Source organism: Formica exsecta, unplaced genomic scaffold (assembly GCF_003651465.1).
Source record: "Formica exsecta isolate Colony F162 unplaced genomic scaffold, ASM365146v1 scaffold526, whole genome shotgun sequence".
Classification (NCBI taxonomy): Eukaryota; Metazoa; Arthropoda; class Insecta; order Hymenoptera; family Formicidae; genus Formica; species Formica exsecta.
Window position 1 is genome coordinate 295,198 of NW_021852502.1, and position 21,778 is coordinate 316,975.

Genomic DNA, 21,778 nt, shown 5'->3' on the forward strand with positions numbered 1-21,778 from the left:
ATTTTGCTGTCTTTCTATTTATAAATCAATGTTACGGAACATCGAGAAAGGAAACGATAAGTTCAATAAATAAATAAATACTATTTTTCTCATTTTTTTCTAATTCTCTTTGTATTACAGAATAAAATTTTAACGGAGTATTAAATAATTTCAAAGTTTCTTGTACATGATAAATTTATCTGTCTTATTGGGAAAACAGATTTACTTGATATTATTTCATGCACATCCTTGTTATATAAATACTATCTTGGATTATTTCTGAAATTTTAGCAGCAGCAGCAGAGACGATAATAGTTTGGAGAACGACGTGGACGATAGCGAATCTCCCGGAATGACAAAGGACTCGAAAGATTCCGACAAATTTAGAGAAACGCCAACGGATTCTCCTGCTATTTCGAGTAAAGCGGATACCCCGATACCGGAAGCTAGCGGCAGTCACGACGATGGCCTTCTTCCGGACGACGAAAAGACTTGGCCATCCGTGGTAGATCTTAATACGCGATTACGTCGCGTTATATCTTCTTATCAACGGACCGTTAATAAGAAGGAGGATGTTAAAATTATTCCAAAAAGTAAAATAGGAATGGAAAGTGAGACTTCTACCATAAATCATACCGGAATGATGCACGAACCGCCCTTGAATATGCAGGGATGGGATTTGCAACAACAATTAGCGTATCTTTTGGTCAGTATATTTTAATTATCGCGTTTATTATATATATATCAAAAACTTATGAAGGCTTGTCAGAATAAATCATCAAAAAAGAAATAATAGGCAATAAAGGGCCAATTTAGGTCCAATTTTTGCCTCTTTATTATTTATTGTTTCTTTAAATAATATATAAAATTTTATCTCAAGAAATTCCGTATTATTGGCATTAATGTCATTTACAGAAAATGGAAAAAAGAGAGAAAATGGAGGCTATAGTGAAGGAACGAGAACGCACTCGTATCGAGGAGCAAAAAGCCAAATGGACTCGCCGTGAAGAAAGCGAGTTTCTACGAGTGGTATCTACATATGGCGTTAATTATGACAGAAAGAAAGCTCAATATGACTGGACTAAATTCAAAAGTATCGCCAGATTTGACAAGAAGACGGACAACGACCTCACGGACTATTACATGTCGTTTAGAGCAATGTGCAAGAAGGTCTGCAACGCGAAACTGAACGAAGAAGAAGGTGCGTATCTTTTTGCTATAATTGAATTTTTAAGTATATATTCAATTATATATTTCTCTAATATGATTGTATATGTAATAAAGATTTCATCTTATGCGAGAAGTATTTTACACTGTTGACGTTGCAGATTTTACAGATGTTCCGGTGGATCAGTTGAGTCCTGCCAAAGCGAGACAGATACTTGATCGCGTCGATCTCCTGAGTAAGATTCGCGAGGAGATTCTGTCGCATCCGCATCTCGAGGAACGATTGTCGTTGTGCCAGCCGTCAGGAGACACACCGGATTGGTGGCAACCTGGAAAACACGACAAGGAATTATTACTCGGAGCTGCGAAGCACGGTCTCGGACGTACCGATATCACTATACTGAACGATCCGGACTTTTCCTTTCACAAACTTCTCTCGAGAGGGATGTATGCGGGCACGCAAACACCTAAAACAATAGACAAGTCCGAAAAAGCGATAAAGATCGAGAATAGAGAAGATATCTTGAAATTTGACAAGGATGAAATACTCGTGAAGCTGGAAAAGGGCGAAGGAACTCTAAAAATTGAAAAAGTTGGAGCGAAGAAAGATCAAAGTGTTACCGATAAGAAGTCTGAGAACGCGGACTCCGAAAAGAGTCAGGTGGAATTGACCATCGTCAAAGCGGAGACTAAATCCGAGGAGAAATCAGTCAGTAGCTCGTTGATGATCACTAGCGTCGCGAGAACGTCGGATGTGGAGAATGTTACTGTAAAAAGCGAAGAGAAAAGCGAGCTGGCAATAGAGCCAGTTAAATGCGATAACATCAAAGTCAATCAAACTGGTGTTGTCAAAGAGACTGATGAGAAATTAGCGAAGGAAGCTAGTTCAGAGAATGCTGAGAGTCCTGCTATTGTGGAAATCGAAAAAGAGGATAAGACTCAAGAAAACGATGTTAAACAAGAAGTCGAATCCGCCGAGAAATCGAACGAATCGCAAGTGCAAGATGCCGAGAAAATGGAAACAGTCGAGAAAGATATGGAGATTAAAGAAAACGTGGAGAATATCGACAAGAGTGTTGAAAATACCGAGCCCGCTATCGAGGATGATAACAAAGCAAAGTCGGATAACGCGCCAATTAAAGAAGAAACTGAAACGCAAGAAGCGAAGAGCTCCGACATATAAATACTATTTTTCTCATTTTTTTTTCTAATTCTCTTTGTATTACAGAATAAAATTTTAACGGAGTATTAAATAATTTCAAAATTTCTTGTACATGATAAATTTATCTGTCTTATTGGGAAAACAGATTTACTTGATATTATTTCATGCACATCCTTGTTATATAAATACTATCTTGGATTATTTCTGAAATTTTAGCAGCAGCAGCAGAGACGATAATAGTTTGGAGAACGACGTGGACGATAGCGAATCTCCCGGAATGACAAAGGACTCGAAAGATTCCGACAAATTTAGAGAAACGCCAACGGATTCTCCTGCTATTTCGAGTAAAGCGGATACCCCGATACCGGAAGCTAGCGGCAGTCACGACGATGGCCTTCTTCCGGACGACGAAAAGACTTGGCCATCCGTGGTAGATCTTAATACGCGATTACGTCGCGTTATATCTTCTTATCAACGGACCGTTAATAAGAAGGAGGATGTTAAAATTATTCCAAAAAGTAAAATAGGAATGGAAAGTGAGACTTCTACCATAAATCATACCGGAATGATGCACGAACCGCCCTTGAATATGCAGGGATGGGATTTGCAACAATTAGCGATGTATCTTTTGGTCAGTATATTTTAATTATCGCGTTTATTATATATATATCAAAAACTTATGAAGGCTTGTCAGAATAAATCATACAAAAAGAAATAATAGGCAATAAAGGGCCAATTTAGGTCCAATTTTTGCCTCTTTATTATTTATTGTTTCTTTAAATAATATATAAAATTTTATCTCAAGAAATTCCGTATTATTGGCATTAATGTCATTTACAGAAAATGGAAAAAAGAGAGAAAATGGAGGCTATAGTGAAGGAACGAGAACGCACTCGTATCGAGGAGCAAAAAGCCAAATGGACTCGCCGTGAAGAAAGCGAGTTTCTACGAGTGGTATCTACATATGGCGTTAATTATGACAGAAAGAAAGCTCAATATGACTGGACTAAATTCAAAAGTATCGCCAGATTTGACAAGAAGACGGACAACGACCTCACGGACTATTACATGTCGTTTAGAGCAATGTGCAAGAAGGTCTGCAACGCGAAACTGAACGAAGAAGAAGGTGCGTATCTTTTTGCTATAATTGAATTTTTAAGTATATATTCAATTATATATTTTTCTAATATGATTGTATATGTAATAAAGATTTCATCTTATGCGAGAAGTATTTTACACTGTTGACGTTGCAGATTTTACAGATGTTCCGGTGGATCAGTTGAGTCCTGCCAAAGCGAGACAGATACTTGATCGCGTCGATCTCCTGAGTAAGATTCGCGAGGAGATTCTGTCGCATCCGCATCTCGAGGAACGATTGTCGTTGTGCCAGCCGTCAGGAGACACACCGGATTGGTGGCAACCTGGAAAACACGACAAGGAATTATTACTCGGAGCTGCGAAGCACGGTCTCGGACGTACCGATATCACTATACTGAACGATCCGGACTTTTCCTTTCACAAACTTCTCTCGAGAGGGATGTATGCGGGCACGCAAACACCTAAAACAATAGACAAGTCCGAAAAAGCGATAAAGATCGAGAATAGAGAAGATATCTTGAAATTTGACAAGGATGAAATACTCGTGAAGCTGGAAAAGGGCGAAGGAACTCTAAAAATTGAAAAAGTTGGAGCGAAGAAAGATCAAAGTGTTACCGATAAGAAGTCTGAGAACGCGGACTCCGAAAAGAGTCAGGTGGAATTGACCATCGTCAAAGCGGAGACTAAATCCGAGGAGAAATCAGTCAGTAGCTCGTTGATGATCACTAGCGTCGCGAGAACGTCGGATGTGGAGAATGTTACTGTAAAAAGCGAAGAGAAAAGCGAGCTGGCAATAGAGCCAGTTAAATGCGATAACATCAAAGTCAATCAAACTGGTGTTGTCAAAGAGACTGATGAGAAATTAGCGAAGGAAGCTAGTTCAGAGAATGCTGAGAGTCCTGCTATTGTGGAAATCGAAAAAGAGGATAAGACTCAAGAAAACGATGTTAAACAAGAAGTCGAATCCGCCGAGAAATCGAACGAATCGCAAGTGCAAGATGCCGAGAAAATGGAAACAGTCGAGAAAGATATGGAGATTAAAGAAAACGTGGAGAATATCGACAAGAGTGTTGAAAATACCGAGCCCGCTATCGAGGATGATAACAAAGCAAAGTCGGATAACGCGCCAATTAAAGAAGAAACTGAAACGCAAGAAGGGAAGAGCTCCGACATTGCCAAAGAAAAAACGAAGATTTCGCAGATGGAAGATAAGTGCAGCGTCCAGGCTGCGGAATTGAAAGCGATGTTCCCGGATCTGGAAGTAATACAACCGTTGTCACGATTAACACAGATCGATACGTTTGTTTTGCGAGACAAACCGGCAGATTACAATAACGAACCTACGGTGATGCAGCTTTTGGCGCATGGTTGTGCCAGTACATCGATAAAGTGGCCGAAGGTAAACTATTCTGTTAATTCTTTTATTCTAATCTTTTTATTTAAATAATGCTCAATATTCTTTTTGATATGCTTTTAAAATTTTATTTTACTTATTGCGTGCGCTTTCCAGGAGCATGCAATCGAAGCTCGTTTAATGCACATCGTGCACGCGATAGAGCATAAAGAATGGCCAGTATCGGTGAACTTTAGCGCCGGCGAAGAGTTGGACATCCCGCAAAACGAAAAGGAATGCTCAGAAGTTATAACTATCACTACAGATCACGGAGTGTCCAGGTCAATGGTGAGCGGAAACAATATATCCGCTTCAAAGAAACGTAAGAGGCACATCGCTATCGACGTAGAGACCGAACGAGGTAATTTTAATTTGAGGCACTCTTTTAATTTGTTTTATAATTATTGTTTACGTTATTTGTTTTATATTTTAATAGCAATATTTACATCTCATTATTATTTATTGCGCAGCCAAGCTTCACGCGCTTCTCAACAGCAGTCATCTAAGCACACCGTCGCCGGCACCACTCAGCAAACCGGTGCTTTCGACCAACTGGGAGATGAACGACGAGTCTCAATCCGAGGAATCGCGACGCTCTACGCCGGTACAGCCACCGCCGGCGCATCAGCAAGCGCGAACGCCGAATATGCCCTTCGACCTAAAGTACACCGTTCCAGGCAAAACGACCGTTATACCCGGAACATCGAGCACGTTGACGCCCATCGATTTATCTGCTGGGTAAGATATTTAATAAAATATTCAAAAAACGCGAAGTTAATACAAAATATAAAGTTAAACATAATAGAATGATTATATGTATAATATATGTATATTTATTATAGCAGTTATAAATATATTGTAGAAATATTACAATGATTATATATTCATCTTTTAGATATCCAAAATCAAGCTCTGATAATAACAAGGACATTATGAACGAAGTGCAAGACTTTTCCATGCCGAACAAGAATAAACAAGTCAGTAGCAACAAAGGAAAGTTGGACAGTATGTTGGACAAACTTATGAAACGGAAATCTTGTGTGAGTAATCTTTTCTTTTGCAAAATACTATTTTACGATCCTATATTCGAATTGTTAAATATGTAATTGGATCTTTTGCCAGCCGACGGAGGAGCCAATAATCGGAAAGGAGAAAAAACGCAGGAAACTCGACGAGATAGTATTAGGCCTGAGTGCCGCGAAGGAGCAACAGAGTAGTCATTATCCTGAGCACAGCAAGAAGAATACAATTACGCCTAACGTGACCGTGACACCGACATCGGCGCCGATGGGGCTTCCCAATCCCCAGACCCAGAAACCGTTCTCCATTACCGTTACGTCGATTCCATCTTCGCGTGCCTCGAGCTCCTCCACGTCCGTTTTACCGCCGCCGTCGTTGCATTCCCACAAGGATACCTTCTCCGCATTGTTAGTTCAAGCCGAACAGCAGAATCGCGAACTGAAGAAACAACAACAACAGCATCAACAGCAGCAGCAGCAACAACAGCAACAGCAGCAGCAACAACAACAGCAACAGGCATTTAACTCGGCGCATCCGTCTTCCTCGAGCAGCAGTCACCGAAAGAGTTATGAAGCGATGATCGCGGACATTAACAAAGTCGCCGAGTACTCGTCCAAGGTCGGCTCGTATTCGCACGAAGCGAAGGTAAACAAATGGTTGGCTGAACAAAGCGCCATGTCGGAACAATGCGCGGAATATCTGAATGCTCCTCGACGGCGTAGGCCGCGCGTCGATCCGTCCTTGTTGGATTGGAAAAAGCTTACCGGCGAGGAAAACGTTGCCGTCATTAATCGAATAACCGGCAAGAAGGTAATTACATTATTCTTAATACATATTTTTTTTTTAATGTTGAAAATTTTCTTAAAAATTGTCTCTTTCTTGCATATCTGGATAATTTAAATTTTTTTATTAATTTGGATTAATTATAAAACATTGCCATTTGCATAAGTTAATAATTATTTAATATATTTTGAAATTATGTATATCTTATTTATTTTATATAATTTTCATTAAAAATATACAAATATTATTAATATTACTATCACTGTATTATGAAACAGCCTGTACATACTAAACAATCTTGTTATCTTTTTCTCATCGTCTTCTACTCATTTTTTAAATCACAAGCGATCGTAAGAATTTAAAATTGTGTTTTTTATTATTTTTACAAAGAAAAATTAAGTTTTAATAAGTATTACTTGCAGTCTTTAAATTTGATCATTAAAGTAAATCTTTCTTGTTTCTGTTTCAGGTAACTGGAAGTAAAGCACCTCAATTGAAACGGCTTGGGCAATGGCTTATGGAGAATCCGATGTTTGATGTGGATCCAAAATGGGCGGAACTCGTGAAGGAACGCGGCAATCTTCCGCACGATTTGCAAAAGAGACTGCCGGGTAACGAACGCGGTGGTGTGAACAAAGGCAAGAGTCCGGGCAGACCGCCCATGATGCCCAGTCCTACGAGCCAGCAGTCGGCGAATTCCGCCAATCTAGTGGCCACATCGATGGCATCGGGTCTCAATTTCCCACTTGGCAATCTCAACAATTCCCTGCTATCGGGTCTTTCGCTCGGTAACTTTGATCCGAAGAATAATCCGCTACTGATGCCGTTCGGCGGTCTAACGAATCTGGGCGCGCTCAGTGGCCTTGGTAACCTCGGCAATCTGGGCAGCATGGGCCTAACGAATTCGCTGTTCGCCAATCTTGCTGGATTAAGTCTACCATCATTGGCGGGCATGGAGGCGGCATTAAACGCACAGGTGGCCACCAGCAGCGCAGCGGCAGTAGATGCCGTAAATAATCCTATCGTGAGTTCGGCGGGTGGTAGCAAGAGCGGTGGCGCGGGTTCATCATCCGGCTTGAACAGCAGTGGCGGCGGTGGTGGTAGCAGTAGCAGCAAATCGCGTAGCAACAAACTCGATCAACCAACGACGACCGGCAAATCATCGGCCGCCGCTGGCGGTCCATCGACTTTGTCCGCAGCTTCCTCTGCAACGAGCCTTCCGAGCCCCTCGCCATTCCCGTTCTTCCTATCGAATCCTAGCCTTCTCTATACGCCGCTAGGCCTAGGAGGCTTGAATCCGTTTTCCATGCAGCCCGGAGGCGTATCGTCGGCCTATGAGAGTCTCGCCCAATGCGGTCTGCTGAATCCACCGACATCCAGCGCTTCTTCCGTGGTACGGAAACCTGCATCTTCGAGCGGCGGCTCCTCGAGGCAGCGTGAAGCTGTACCGGAATCATCGTCATCATCATCATCGTCGTCGTCGACGGCGGCGGCAAAACGAAAGGAGGCCGAGAAGAAGGCGTCTAGATATCCTCCAGTGGATCCGGCTGTGACTCTGCAACAGTATACGGATATGGCGGCGTTACACAGTGGCGAAGACAGGCGTGGCCGCAGTGTCGAACAACAGCAACAGCAGCATGAAAAGAGGGAAATGGCGACGACAGAACAAATCGATGTAATGGCAGCGGATCTATCTGAGAAGAAGACCGAGCGGAGGAGCAAGGAACAAGAGATGAAAGAGGCTCTGGAACACTTAAGCAGGACCAGTGCCGAACTGGTCACTCGAACGGTCGACGATGCACCGAAGCTCGAAAAGCCGCCGAGGAATCGTAGCAATAATACAGACGGCAACAATCAAAATTCCGACCACCAACGATCGACGTTGTCGGCACCACCGCCGCTCGAGGTCACCTTAGAACCTGTTGCTAAGAAGATGCGTACCGAAGTAGACACGAGTTCAAAATCGTCTTCGTCTAATAACGATGTACCGACGATAGAGATTGAACCGGCGACGAGACAAACGTTGCCGACAACACCGACAAAGGCGGCACAACTGCCGCCTTCACAAGATGAAAACAACACTTCGTCTGTGGAAACGAATACCGCGATCAAGAAGGAAGTGAACGAGACGGCAACGACACCGACGACGTCGACGTCGGCCGCGAATACGATGTCGCCATTGACGACGCAGAAGAGCGAGGCTGGTAATAAGCCTACTGCGTCGGAAGTGGAAGAGGATGGTAAAGGAGGACCCAAGGCAAAGAAAGCGCGTAGCGGCAAACGACTGAACGTGGAACCACCGCCGGAGCGAAAAAATCTTCGTTCGAGTGCCGGCAGACAGGCACGAGCGGCTGCAGAACGACAAGCGCGAATGGAAGGAGAGATGCAACAGCAGCACTCCGAGCAGCAGCAGCAGCAAGACAGTCATGTGGCCGGTGAATGAGTCGTAAGGGATCGTCGCGTATTAACTGAAACAATGAGTAGCGATCACCTAGAAAGTCCCATGGCGATCTGACAAAAAGAAATTGTGGACATGCAGTCACTGCCCCACGTTTTTTTTTTCTATTTCTATTCCACTGATTCGACACTGTTCGCACAACGAAGATCTATATATGTATATAGATAATTCCCTGTTCGACAATGATTGGCGCTCGTGAAAGTGTTGTTGCTTCAAAATAGATTAATTAAGCACAAGTGCATCGAAAGGAGGCTACAGACATTGGGACATGGACATGGTAGAATCTACCGTAGCTTTCAATTCAATTCTCCAATGATGTATGTATGTGTGTGTGTATGTATGTGAATACATGGAACTTCTGTATCCTGATGGAGACGGATTCTGCAAAGGATAAACTGCGTATTATTGATAGCAGTGTCACAGTGCAGGTTTGCGAAAAGTTGTGAGAGAGAGAAGGGTCTCTCAAATAAGAAGGCTGCGATAGTATTTTATGATTCGATACTTTGTGTAGTAATTAATTTTTAATTGCGTAATAATAAACGATATGATAAAGGTATAGTTTTGTTAAATTTATTATCTTATACTATATCTTATTGGTTTTGATCAGGGACTGTTTTATATATGAAATATATTATAAAATTGTGTACTCGCTATTGCGCATAAAGCAATTTAAAAGCAAGAAACACAAGGCGAAATATAATCGTAATGTAGAAAAAAAATAATTACAGTAATAACTTAATAAAAAGATAAGAATGTAAATATTATACACATTATGCCTAGAGATAGTAAACAATGTACTTGGAAAAAAATGTATATATAACGCAGTGTACTTTTAATTACATTAGGTGAAATAATAAACAGCTTCTTTTGTTGTTTGCAAATATTAAGGATTAAAATCTATTTGTTATGTCTACCAAGCTGGTAGAAGAGAATATACACTGTCGAACAATTAAGTTTCGAGACTTGCTTCACATTTCCAAACATTTGATCCGTTTGTGCTGCCATTTTAGTTATTCACAACTCAATACTCAACACATGGTGCAAGTTTTAAATTATTATTTAGTTCAATAGTTAATGAGATAGTTACGCGAAGTTGTTAGAAAATTTTGTTTAAAAATCGGTATAATTGAAGGAACGCTCGACAACGCGCAAACATTAAATTCTGCGTTAAATTAGAGAAATCGCTAACAGAAACAAATGATTCAACAAGCCTATAGAGAGTCAGCTATGCATAGAGTAACGTTTCGGAAATACAAATGACATAAAAAAAAAACGTGACTAAAATTTTGAAAGGGCTTGCTTCAGAAGATTATCAGAGCTGCTTTGAGCAATGGCGGAGACGTTGAACTAAGTATGTCGAGTTAGATGGTGACTACATTGAAACTTTTTAACTGTCTAAGGTTTGTACGATCAAAAATAAATTTTTCATATGAAAGTCTTGACACTTAATTGTTCCACAGTGTATGATGTAAACATTGATTTCTTTTCATATGTAAAAAATAATATTGTCACGTTTTTTAAGAACAACTCTTCTTAGAAAATAATATTCTTAAAAGAAGTTTTTTAGACGAAATCTAAATATATATACAGAGTATATATATGAATAATTATTAATATAATATTATATATAATATTATATATAACATTAATATATAATAATTATAAAAAAATATATATTGAATAGTTTATCTTATCTCATAAAACAGCGTAAATGAAACATTTACATCATACAAATAATGATTTACGCAGAGTTTGAATTTTAGTCGAATTTCATTACAATATATAGGGATTTTTCTTTTACGCATCTATAGGTTGTGGCACAATACGCAGGTACGTTCTGCCAGAAGGCAACATCACAGTTTTAATATCATTGTAAGAAGCTTTGGCTTCACTATCCGATACACTCGGATCAATCATCACATCGTCTCCTTTCTGAAAGAATGAAAAAATTTAATATCGACAAGTCCTCATAATAATGTCTCATTCAATGGCTTAATTACAAAAAATTAATATCTTTGATAAAAAAAAGAACAAGATAACATTTTTTTCTTAAAACCTACCTTCCAATCTACAGGAGTTGCTACTTTGTATTTTTCTGTAAGCTGAAGAGATTCAATTACCCTTATTATTTCGCTGTAAAAAAAATCAAGATGTAACATTTTAATGTCCCAAAAAAAAAAAAAAAAATTTTTTTTTATTTGTCGGATATAAAATTAAGTTCTTACTCGAAATTTCGACCAGTAGTGGCTGGATATAAAATTGATAGTCGCATCTTCTTAGCTGGATCAATTATAAACACAGCCCGCGCTGACATGGGTAATCCAGTCTGAATATCCATTTCTGTGGGATCCAACATTCCCAATAATGTAGTAAGTTTCCTGGTTTGATCCTCTATTATTGGATATGGAAATTCCTCATCTATTATCTCGCCATAGCTTTTTATATCCTATAGAATAATGTTCTGTTCTTGAGTATTAATATATTCTATGATTTCTTACAAATCCAATATTAAATATTATTAAAAAAATCGTTCACAGTATTTAAAAAATCTAAAACGATAGTTATTGGAAAAAAATTATGCAAACCTTTATCCATTTACGATGGGAGTCAACAGAATTGCAGGACAATGCGATTACTTTCACTCCTAATCTCTTAAATTCGGGCATTAGTTTTGCAACCCGTGCCAATTCCGTTGTGCAGACCGGTGTGAAATCATTAGGATGAGAGAATAAGATGCCCCATCTATTTTCGAGGAGAGCAAAAATGTTACATACATATACATAAAATACATTCTATAAAACATATTAATGTAATTTATCAGTTACATAATTTGCATGTCACAAATGACAATTTATTGTAAATAAAAATGTAAAATAAAACCTTTACATATATACAATTTCTGGGGAAGGACTCTATATATATGTAAATATAAAAAATACACTCAAACTTAATTTATTACTTGCATACACACACACACCATGTGACAAATTACTGCAAACTAAATATAATTATAAATAACAGATAAAAAAATCAGGTTTTTTATCTTTTATTTATAATATATATATTTATTACAGTATATATATATATATATACATATACTGCAATGCAATCAATATCTTTTCCATAAATAGATAGAGAATTTAGGTTATAATATTGGAAAATATTTACGAATCGCCCAGCCATTCGTGAAGTTTAATCGTTCCTAACTGCGTCTCCGCTGTAAAGTCCGGAAATATTTCGCCTAATAAAACCATAGCTCGTCGTTGGAAATATACTTTTATAACGATAAAAAATATGTAGCTTCTGTTGTAAATAGAATGTTCCTCGAGGGAGGAAAGGACCAGAGAGAACAGGATGATAACAAGCGAGTATTATTGGAGCGAGTAAAACGCCGGCAAATGGCGACCAATAATATCAAAGAATCGAATTCCCATGCAATTATTCGTTGTGTATAGATTTTTCAAATGATCCAATCGTATAGATTCACATATAACAATGAAATATATTGTGGTAGATGTAGATAATTAATATTCTCCTCGCATGGATTGACACATGTAGTACGATAGTCATTAAACGACTTGATTTATAATGGTGAATTGAACATAGAATCTATAAGAGATTTATAAGAGATTTATAATAAATATTACACGTGCATTTGTGTATGACACAAATAAATATAGTAAACCAACTTTCAAGATCAAGTATGAGTATCCTTCTTACTAGCGAAGAAGGCTGGATTGTATCACACTTGCAATATCTCAACGAGATATATAAGAAAGTCTTGAACGAGAGTGGATTTTGCACTTTGATCTTCAATAAAATGATATTTGAGATTAATTCTCAGTATTTGAGGCAAAATCAAATTGCGCAAACTGTTCAGGATGACGCTGTATCGCATAGTAAGAAAAAGAGGAAGCGTTCACAATTATTGCCAGAAAGAGACTTGGAAGAAGTAGGTTTAAAAGAAAAAAACAATATTTAATTTCTATATTGTACAATTTCTTATAAAATTAAAACTAAGAACTCTTATGGTGTGAGAATTATACTTTCGGTTTATGATATCTCAAGTAATTCTTATAACAGGTCGATCATGTTAAACAAAAATTCAGCACAATAATATCTACTGCAAAAACCAGAGGACTCTTTAATGAGAATGTGTCTTTGGATAACAATGAAGCTGCACGCTTGGCATCACAGAAATTTTATCAGGATACCTATTGTCTCAAAGATGAGAATCTGTATGGATCCAATGATACGAATAATACTGTCATATCTGAGACTCACAATAAAAAATATGTATTCCCAAAGAAATGTACATTTTATTGCTATGATGTGAAAGATATAGAAAAGAAAATGGAACTGAACAATCAGTATGATTTTATATTGTTGGATCCACCTTGGTGGAACAAATCAATTAGAAGAAAAAAAATAAAATGCGCTGAAGCTAGGTGATTATATATATATATATATATATATATTAAACTATATAAATTAATAGAAAAATAAATCTTAGTGTATTTAAAAAGAATGCAACTTATGTTTTATATTATAAATTAATTTGTTATTTAATTTAATCTCAAATGAGAAGAAGTAAACATATATAACTTTTGATTGCTTAAAATGAGAAATGTTTGCATACCGTTGCTTTTTTGTAGTTACAAAATGATGTACAATGAAGAATTAATTAAGATACCAATAAGAAAATTATTACATTCAAATGGTATTGTGGCTATATGGTGCACTAATTCATCTAATCATTTAAATAGTATCTTTAATGAAATATTTCCATCCTGGGGTATCACTCATAGAGCTAAATGGTATTGGATCAAAGTAAGTGATGTCTCTTGTGATATAATTTTTACCTAATACAATGTGGTAAATATACAATACAACAAACATTAGATAACACAATTTGCCATTTTAGGTAACACAGGCAGGCGATACTATATGCAATTTTAATTCGGCGCCTGGAAAACAACCTTTTGAATTACTGATATTAGGATCTGCGTTAGAAGAAGACAAAGTAAATATTCCTGATAGCAAGCTAATGATCAGTGTACCTAGTGCAGTGCATTCTCACAAACCACCCCTCACAGGTATGAATATAATATAAAAATTTAAAAATATAATAAATATAAAATTTTTAGCGACATATTGCAATAAAAAATTTATTTATATGTTTAGAAATCATAAAGGAATATCTCCCAAATGAGCCAAAATGTTTAGAAATTTTTGCAAGGTATCTATTGCCTGGATGGACGAGTTGGGGTCTGGAAATTCTTAAGTTTCAACATTTATCACTGTATGAAATTCTGGATGAAAGTAAGAAAGCTGAAAGTAATGCTGACAATGAAAGCAGTGAGAACCAGAGTAAAAATTAATTTAAAATGTAGAAAAAAAAAAGCTATTATAGATAATATAAATATTTAAATTATAAGATAAAACTTGTATGGATCCTTTATTATAAATTATTTGCACAAGTTCTTTGATACAGTTCGTTGTTACGAATGTTCATTAGTATCATTCTTTATTGAAGTTCGATAACCATGCGGATTCATCACTTGCCACCTCCAAAAGTCTTGACCTGTATTTATCGTCATTCATTAGATATATTTTGAGATTACTGACCTAAAATTTTATGTTACTTACACATTTGCTCAACGTTATATTTCGCTGTCCATCCCAGTTCTTTTTTCGCCAAATCTGTATTAGCATACATGGACACAATATCGCCCTCTCTTCTTGCTTTTATCACGTAAGGCACAGTAGTGCCAGTGACTTTCTCAAAAGTTTTTATCAATTCTAATACAGTTACGCCATTGCCAGTACCCAAGTTATAAATCTTAAGCCTGAGATGCTGTTTGTGCAAGGCGTTTAACGCCGCCACATGGCCTGCCGCCAGATCCATAACATGAATGTAATCGCGAACACCTGTCGGGAAAGATTATGCACAGATTATATATTAAATTATATGCCTATACTTTCATATTAGAATCAAAGATAATTTATTACCTGTACCATCATTCGTAGCATAATCGCCGCCGAATATAACTAGTTCCTGTTTGTGTCTCAAAGCAACTTGAGCGATATACGGCATCAAATTCGTAAATGGTTTCGTCGGATCTTCGCCGATGAGGCCGCTGGGATGAGCGCCCACCGGGTTGAAATACCTCAAGGATATAATGTTCCAATTCTTGTGTTAAACAAAACAAAAAAAGAAATTAGAAGAATTATGCATAAATTAGAATACACGTGGTATATAATTTCTCATGGAAAAATAAAACTAAAGAAGATTTTGAAATATATTACAATAATTTTTTATGTAGATAAACTTAGATAAACTTTAATCTATAATTGATTGTATAAATATGCAAAAGAGCAAATTTCAGATTTTTTACACATACAAACCTTTTCAGCTTTAGATATATCCTTCAACATCTCTTCGATAAAATATTTTGTTCGGCCGTAAACATTGGTGATATTACCGGTTTCGTGTTCCTCTGTGATAGGCAATTCTGTAGGCTCGCCGTAAACTGTACAAGAGCTGCTGAATACAAGCTGAAAGCAGCCAGCCGCTTTCATCACCTGTAAATAAGATGTGTGTCGGATTATTTGAAGAGATGATCCAAAACGTGTGTAACATATTCTTTTTTATACCTCGAGCAAATTAATAGCTCCTATTATATTATTCCGATAGTAATGAAGTGGAACTTGCATTGATTCGCCAACGGCTTTGATAGCTGCAAAATGTATTACACAGTCTATTTTGTGCTGAAAATGACAAATTACGTTTTTTTTTATACATGTATGATCTAAAAAAAGAGATCGCTCTTTTATCTTATTCAAAAACTTTACGTGGTTGAAACATATAATGATAAAAAAATACCTTATTAAAAATTGTCTCGAGTTTCTCTCTATCGAGCAGATCGCAATTATAAAACATGACCTTCTTCCCTGTTATTTGCTCGGTTCTTTTAAGCGCCGCGGATTCCCCATCGGTTTCCGTCACGCTATTTGCAAAATTGTCTATTGCCACCACGTTGTATCCGCACTCCAAGAGTTCGACGATGCAATGACTTCCGATATAACCGGCGCCTCCGGTTACGAAAATGGTCCTCCAATCTCCGGTCATTTCTTTTCTTCTGACTAGACGAGAGAAATAGATTTTTAATTAACAGATTTTTGTGTCGAAATATTTCTTCGTAAATACGCTTTATATAAAAATAATGAATATTTGTAACATAAATAAATATCTCTCTCCTGTAAATAAATTTTTTAAATAGATAAACGATTCTTTCAAGCTGTCCCTACATAGACCAGACTTTTATCCCCATAGAAATGCACACTTGCAAGTCAAAGAATACAGGTGCTTGGGGCATTCACCTTCGTTCAAGCAAAGAGAGTTCAAGGTCGCCGAAATAAGTGGTAAATCATTGTATAGCGGTATACCTTGGTAGTGTCTCGGCGATAAAAAGGAATGAAAAAAAAAACGCCTCTAAAATACGGCGTATACGCCAAATGTACAAAAAAGAATATCTGCATCTATATAAAAAATTAGAAATTTATTTTTTAAATTGAAAATTTAAATATTTAAATTTTTTAAATGTCTCGTAAATTATATACAAGACAATATATATAATCCAGGCAATACAAGATATATATATATAATCACGAGTGTGTACGGACTTTCATATATTTTCGAGTAGATAATAGATAGTTGTTTAATTAATTAAGCTTGTAATCAAATTCTTGTAGTGAAAATATCTAACGGTAATCAAAGTCAGACGATCGTTATAGACACTCATTCAATCTTGAATTGAACATCATATAATCCGGGATATTTAAAAAATTTAAATATTTAAATTTCCAATTTTAAAATCAAATTCTAATTTTGTGTAAATGTAGATATATATTTTTTATTTGATATATTATTATTTAAGTAAATTCACAGAAAATGTATCTGATCGTAAAGAAATCAAATGATGAAATACAACCGCAATTTAACTTACTCACGTCTCATTAATAATCGTTTTGGAATGTGATTTGAAAATGAAAGTCTCTTTCTATAAACCTTGACTTTTAAATTGAGAAATTAATCGGCGTCCTTGAAGATGATTCTCATTCCTATTACAAGAGATAGTTTGCCCTCGAAGAGCCTTCTTGTTTCTCAAGTCTGAATAAAAAAAACTGACGCATCGTTCCGGAAGCATCTCGGTGAATTTATACTTGTTTTTGTGTGTTATAGAACCAAAAAAATTCGTTATAGAGAATATCAGACAATAAATTGAAGAGATTGTTACCTCAGTGCAGAATTTAAGATTAAACAATTCAATAGACCGCAATCAATTCCGATCCGAAGGACTCCGGAGGCACTTCGCGCAATGACTGAGAGACTCTGTCTTGAATAGCAGCTATGGAAGGAACAGAGGACCTTAGTTGTGTATCGTGGGACGCGCGAGACATCCCCTCCTCCACGATACCATACCGGCACGCACACCATATGCCCTTCCTTCCAGCCTCGCGCTTCATTCCAATCGTTCGTTTTATGATTCTCATCTAAAAAGTTCCTCCTCTTTTCACATCGCGCGCCGCTCTTACCACTACAAAGGAGATCATAAGCGATTTACTACCGTATTCACTACTTGCGACACTATTACTAAATTAGTAAAAGCGCGGCTCATCTCGTTGGCTCATTTGAGTTTTGTAATAGTTTAAGCAGAAACCTATTTCGAGACCTCTAATAATGTAATCGTATAGAAATGAAAGAAAAATAACTTTGGACTCTGACATTCTTCACGTTCGTTTCTCGACGAATATGTTTCAATTTTTTATTTCGATAAACTGTACAATACGACGTAAAATCACGAGAATCCATAATGAATGAAATTCCGGACATAAATTAGTCGCACATCATCGTGATTTCATTATCTTATATATTTACTGCGTTGATAATACTTGTATCAATTTATGTAACAATTCTTTTTGTTCTGTGTCAAAGTAAGGATACAATTCGCTCTCGAATTCCAATACTGCTTGATGATCGTGAGATTGACATGCTAATACCAGGGATTGCAACAACAATAATTCATCCTCGCTCATATTGAGATCTGGGCAAAACAAACAAATAATTTCAATTAATTTAATAAAATTTTAAATATATTATTATATACATAAAGACTAATATTAAATTAAAAATAAATAAATAAATAAATATTTTTGTAAAATTTGAAATAGCCAAATTCACATGTGATCCGTACTATTATTCACATTTTCTTCGGCCCATGCATATTTTTCGAGAACTTGTGCGAGAGAAGGTGTTAATCTCTGTGGCGATGGCTGAAGAATGAGTAGTAAAAGTACTCGTGTCACCTCGCACCTACCAATCATTGATTTTATTGTATATTTTTTAATTAAATATTAAAAATATATGCTTTTACAAAATATTATATATATAATACCTATGTAGAATAGCATTATAATTTCCTCTGGCACCAGCCACAACACAAGCTTCTGCAAATTCTACGAATTCGTTAAGGATCTGTAGTGCAGCTACATAATCTCCTATAAAGATAAAATTATACATATATAAAATACTAATATATATATACATAATTCTGTCAACTTAAGAGGATGACAACAAAAATATAAATTATTCACAAAAAGTATGAAGAGAATTGAATGATAGATACCAACCTAGGCTTATATGAAAAGACACTAAAGTATTAATAGCTTTTGATGTGGGAAATATATCAATCGCTTTCCGCAGATATTGAATGCCAGCAGAACTCGGACCCAATGTTAATGCCAATTCTACTGATAGACCTGCAGAAATTGTATTAAATCCTGGTTGGCTGCTGCATCTTGCCATAGAGTGACCAAAACAACTCACAACTGCCTAGAATATAGGAAAGACATTTTTAATTTTTTTCCTTTATTTTCTTTGTATCGTAAATTTATATTCATATAAAAACCTGTATGTTTTCATGGCCTATAGAGAGACATCCTGTATCATTGTCTTTTTTCTCAGCTACGAGAAATTGCCTTCCCGCCTTTATCAGAAGATTTATTTCAGAAGAGGCATTTTCTAATGTGCCTTGACATCTAGCAGCTGCCAACCAACACAAACCTGCATATTGCCACAATTCTTTCTGTTCGCATTCAGTGGCTAAGGCACCTAAAAACAAAAATTTCCATTTTATACATATTTTTCTTCTGATATTAATTAAAAATTTGTGTGGACATATATATTATAATAAATACTCACTAAATTGATTACATGCCTCTGAGACGTTTGGCTTCCTCAAAAATCGTCTAAAAGATTAATAAATATTATAAATAAAAGAAAAAATTACTGTCACATATAAAAGCTTCTAATTATATAAATATTTAAAAAAACTGACTTTTTCAATTTATTCGAAATATTGTGAAACTTTGTTAAAAAGTCCATATATTCTCCTATTCCTTGATCTTGATTAACGTGGGCCATATTTTAATTCGTAATCTAAAGATTGAATTAAAAATGATGATATTTGACATTTATATTCCATAACAATTCGGCACGTGCGTGCATCCTTCTGTCAGAAAAATTTCTTTTTACCAGAGAAAAGTCTGAGAGCGGTCATCCCTACGCCGTACAGCAGCGCCATACATCCACTTTTAGGAATTGGAAACACATAGTCACACACTTTTCGATATTGTCGGTCAAATCTCCATGTGGTTCATGTCCGTGCTACATCCACTTTTCGATATTTTCGATACTAGTACACTGATTGCTTGACAAAGAGAGATAATTGCGGCGTCTTTGTCTCTCTTTCATCGCGTATGCGTGTAGCACAACCACTGTGAAGGCACAAACACTGATACGTTGAGCACACGGATGCAATTGTTGGAAGATAATGTCAGATAAGGAGCGACAATCACATGCTGTCCTTGTTCTTCTAACATATTGCTATAAGACTAACGCCCAGATTGGCGCCCATTTTTTGAAAATTTTATATTTGCGTATATACATATATATGTTTAAATTATACTTAAAATTATATGTGCAATTAAGGGGATCCTGAACTGACGGGCGAACTCCGATGGGTTAGCGCCCTCATCTAAACGTAACTAAAATAACAAATAGATCTTCAGGAAGGTAAAACGAGTGCAATTGAACCGCGATGACTCAAACACTTGCTCGTGACGTGACCGATGTGTCAGATGCAAACAATCAAACAGACATATGCAATCAATTTTAACTACCTGAAGAGATTGTAAAGATTGTGTGCGTGAATATTTTTTTTATTTAAAAATTTTTTTTCAATTTTTCTTATTTTAGTGGCATGTATAGAACGCAATATATCCCTACACATTTAGTTTTCACTCGATTTCTCTCATTTAAATATAACTTAAAGTAACAAACTTAAGTGATGCGAGATTATCGCAGCAAATGCATCTCCGTAACACATTGTGCATATATACGTATCGTACAAATTGCTATCCATTACTATTGTGATAATTATAATTTGATTAAAACAGTAAATCATATCTTTTTTAAATAAAAAAATCCATATTGTTATTTATGAATTTGTTAATTTATTCTGAATATTAATGTATATGTAATTGCTGCGCATGATCTTTGCTTCGCGTGACTTGGCGCGAGACAGTTTAATGAAATTTTTGAGAAATGTCTTTTTTAATTTTAGCTGTCCTACCGCGGAAAAAAAGTATAACAGAGAAAAACAGAAGAAAATATTTCACCATATCAATTTCAAAGAAAGACTAGAAACAGGATTATATTATATTCAAAAGTTACAATATTATGCGATTATGATGTCGCAAAATAAGTTATGTAATACTGACAAAGAACAATTGGAACGTCAAAATTTTGCTGTTATCGGGTACGATTCGTCTCGAACAGTTGGTACCCAAGAATTATTTTTACTTGCACATTCAACACTAGCTATAATAACAATACATGTATTTTATTATTCATAAATATAATCGTTTGTAACCACGTTTTCATAAAAATCGTTATATCCATTTATTTTTCAATAAAGAGATATATTTCTTAATAATGGAAGAACATGTCTTCTCGCTCAATTTTCAATCTCGTGAAATGAAGATAAATGGTTAAACTGTCATTGATTCATTATCGAAATCATTGCTATCGGGAGTAGTCCGGAAGATCCGGGATTCGTTCCCTCCTGTAGCGGCTCTAACGTTCAACGGATCACTTAACTTTTCTTTGCGGATCGATCTTGCAGAAACTGATGTAGAAACAAGACATTGGTCGTTCTCCACCTTTAGGATCGTTCTTCTCTTTGTCGAATATTAACCAGCGTATCACTCGGGGGAGGGAGGGCCTTGTTAAAATCATTGGATCTGTTATTCTCTATAAAACGTGGCAATAACGCGATTTTTTATAACGATATTTAAAGGCTTATAAGATCCATTTTATTCTGTTAAAACAGTCATCAGTGAGATAGAATATATATCTTATTGTCAATCGCGACATTCGTATAAAATCGCGTATTGGAAAATAAATCGGGCGGTGGATACTATATAACAAATCTCGAATGTTTGTTGAAATATCTTTGCATAAAATGATAGTGATTATATCGCGTACGTATGAGTTTCGATTATTATAGAAATTACGCAATGCGTATCGCAATCGAATATTACAAATATCGTCGGTTTATTTATTTGTCGCGTTTGCTCGCGAATTTTAAATCCC

At 36.3% G+C, this 21,778-nt stretch overlaps 5 protein-coding genes across 13 annotated transcripts in view; 2 read left to right on the plus strand and 3 right to left on the minus strand.

The window, feature by feature from the left end:
* LOC115241878 (chromodomain-helicase-DNA-binding protein 7) overlaps nt 1-9,939 on the plus strand; it is a 29,734-nt gene extending 19,795 nt beyond the window's left edge. For all 5 annotated transcript variants that reach the window (XM_029817823.1, XM_029817819.1, XM_029817820.1 and 2 more), the window contains 9 exons: nt 271-685; nt 895-1,180; nt 1,308-2,323; nt 4,578-4,805; nt 4,917-5,160; nt 5,270-5,537; nt 5,695-5,839; nt 5,922-6,629; nt 7,072-9,939. In XM_029817823.1, coding sequence (XP_029673683.1) covers nt 271-685; nt 895-1,180; nt 1,308-2,323; nt 4,578-4,805; nt 4,917-5,160; nt 5,270-5,537; nt 5,695-5,839; nt 5,922-6,629; nt 7,072-9,045 — 5,284 coding nt within the window. In that variant the 3' untranslated portion in view covers nt 9,046-9,939. The remainder of the gene's footprint in view (nt 1-270; nt 686-894; nt 1,181-1,307; nt 2,324-4,577; nt 4,806-4,916; nt 5,161-5,269; nt 5,538-5,694; nt 5,840-5,921; nt 6,630-7,071) is intronic.
* Nucleotides 9,870-12,372, minus strand: LOC115241883 (peroxiredoxin-6). Of its 2 annotated transcripts, none has more exons than XM_029817830.1 (5): nt 12,229-12,372; nt 11,646-11,802; nt 11,286-11,506; nt 11,121-11,193; nt 9,870-10,992 (listed from the first exon to the last, which is right to left on the minus strand). In XM_029817830.1, exons 1-5 carry the CDS (start codon nt 12,312-12,314, stop codon nt 10,858-10,860), a joined length of 672 nt encoding a protein of 223 aa, XP_029673690.1. In that variant the 5' UTR covers nt 12,315-12,372; the 3' UTR covers nt 9,870-10,857. The 2 variants fall into 2 exon arrangements, with proteins under 2 accessions (XP_029673690.1, XP_029673691.1); XM_029817831.1 differs by lacking the exon at nt 12,229-12,372 and adding an exon at nt 12,038-12,054.
* A 174-nt stretch (nt 12,373-12,546) lies between these two features.
* On the plus strand, nt 12,547-14,499 carry LOC115241880 (methyltransferase-like protein 4). Of its 2 annotated transcripts, none has more exons than XM_029817824.1 (5): nt 12,547-13,012; nt 13,144-13,508; nt 13,716-13,890; nt 13,985-14,156; nt 14,245-14,499. In XM_029817824.1, exons 1-5 carry the CDS (start codon nt 12,722-12,724, stop codon nt 14,439-14,441), a joined length of 1,200 nt encoding a protein of 399 aa, XP_029673684.1. In that variant the 5' UTR covers nt 12,547-12,721; the 3' UTR covers nt 14,442-14,499. The 2 variants fall into 2 exon arrangements, with proteins under 2 accessions (XP_029673684.1, XP_029673685.1); XM_029817825.1 differs by having other exon boundaries at nt 13,827-13,890.
* On the minus strand, nt 14,499-17,902 carry LOC115241881 (UDP-glucose 4-epimerase-like). Of its 3 annotated transcripts, XM_029817826.1 has the most exons (8): nt 17,849-17,902; nt 17,074-17,660; nt 15,947-16,206; nt 15,718-15,831; nt 15,469-15,645; nt 15,073-15,253; nt 14,710-14,991; nt 14,499-14,644 (listed from the first exon to the last, which is right to left on the minus strand). In XM_029817826.1, the coding sequence occupies exons 2-8, from the start codon at nt 17,078-17,080 to the stop codon at nt 14,562-14,564; spliced, it is 1,104 nt and encodes a 367-aa protein (XP_029673686.1). In that variant the 5' UTR covers nt 17,081-17,660; nt 17,849-17,902; the 3' UTR covers nt 14,499-14,561. The 3 variants fall into 3 exon arrangements, with proteins under 3 accessions (XP_029673686.1, XP_029673687.1, XP_029673688.1); XM_029817827.1 differs by lacking the exon at nt 17,849-17,902 and having other exon boundaries at nt 17,361-17,644; XM_029817828.1 differs by lacking the exon at nt 17,849-17,902 and having other exon boundaries at nt 17,070-17,540.
* LOC115241882 (factor VIII intron 22 protein-like) lies at nt 17,861-20,047 on the minus strand. Its single transcript, XM_029817829.1, has 8 exons — nt 19,658-20,047; nt 19,461-19,561; nt 19,325-19,371; nt 19,032-19,234; nt 18,754-18,955; nt 18,519-18,621; nt 18,318-18,436; nt 17,861-18,167 (listed from the first exon to the last, which is right to left on the minus strand). Exons 2-8 carry the CDS (start codon nt 19,544-19,546, stop codon nt 17,998-18,000), a joined length of 930 nt encoding a protein of 309 aa, XP_029673689.1. The 5' UTR covers nt 19,547-19,561; nt 19,658-20,047; the 3' UTR covers nt 17,861-17,997.
* Nucleotides 20,048-21,778: the final 1,731 nt, after the last annotated feature.

What these genes read in the sequence shown, in the direction of transcription:
- LOC115241883 (XM_029817830.1), bottom strand. Translation starts at nt 12,314, where the DNA reads ATGGTTTTATTAGGCGAAATATTTCCGGACTTTACAGCGGAGACGCAG. An exon ending in CACGAATGGCTGGGCGATTC is followed by an intron (nt 11,803 to 12,228) that starts GTAAATATTTTC and finishes CCTCGAAAATAG; the next exon opens with ATGGGGCATCTTATTCTCTC. An exon ending in CCCATCGTAAATGGATAAAG is followed by an intron (nt 11,507 to 11,645) that starts GTTTGCATAATT and finishes ATTATTCTATAG; the next exon opens with GATATAAAAAGCTATGGCGA.
- LOC115241882 (XM_029817829.1), bottom strand. Translation starts at nt 19,546, where the DNA reads ATGGCCCACGTTAATCAAGATCAAGGAATAGGAGAATATATGGACTTT. An exon ending in GTCTTTTCATATAAGCCTAG is followed by an intron (nt 18,622 to 18,753) that starts GTTGGTATCTAT and finishes TTATCTTTATAG; the next exon opens with GAGATTATGTAGCTGCACTA. An exon ending in TATAATGCTATTCTACATAG is followed by an intron (nt 18,437 to 18,518) that starts GTATTATATATA and finishes AATGATTGGTAG; the next exon opens with GTGCGAGGTGACACGAGTAC.
- LOC115241880 (XM_029817824.1), top strand. Translation starts at nt 12,722, where the DNA reads ATGACACAAATAAATATAGTAAACCAACTTTCAAGATCAAGTATGAGT. An exon ending in CTAAATGGTATTGGATCAAA is followed by an intron (nt 13,891 to 13,984) that starts GTAAGTGATGTC and finishes TTGCCATTTTAG; the next exon opens with GTAACACAGGCAGGCGATAC. An exon ending in TCACAAACCACCCCTCACAG is followed by an intron (nt 14,157 to 14,244) that starts GTATGAATATAA and finishes TTATATGTTTAG; the next exon opens with AAATCATAAAGGAATATCTC.
- LOC115241881 (XM_029817826.1), bottom strand. An exon ending in TCGAGACAATTTTTAATAAG is followed by an intron (nt 15,832 to 15,946) that starts GTATTTTTTTAT and finishes TGTCATTTTCAG; the next exon opens with CACAAAATAGACTGTGTAAT. An exon ending in GAGCTATTAATTTGCTCGAG is followed by an intron (nt 15,646 to 15,717) that starts GTATAAAAAAGA and finishes TCTTATTTACAG; the next exon opens with GTGATGAAAGCGGCTGGCTG.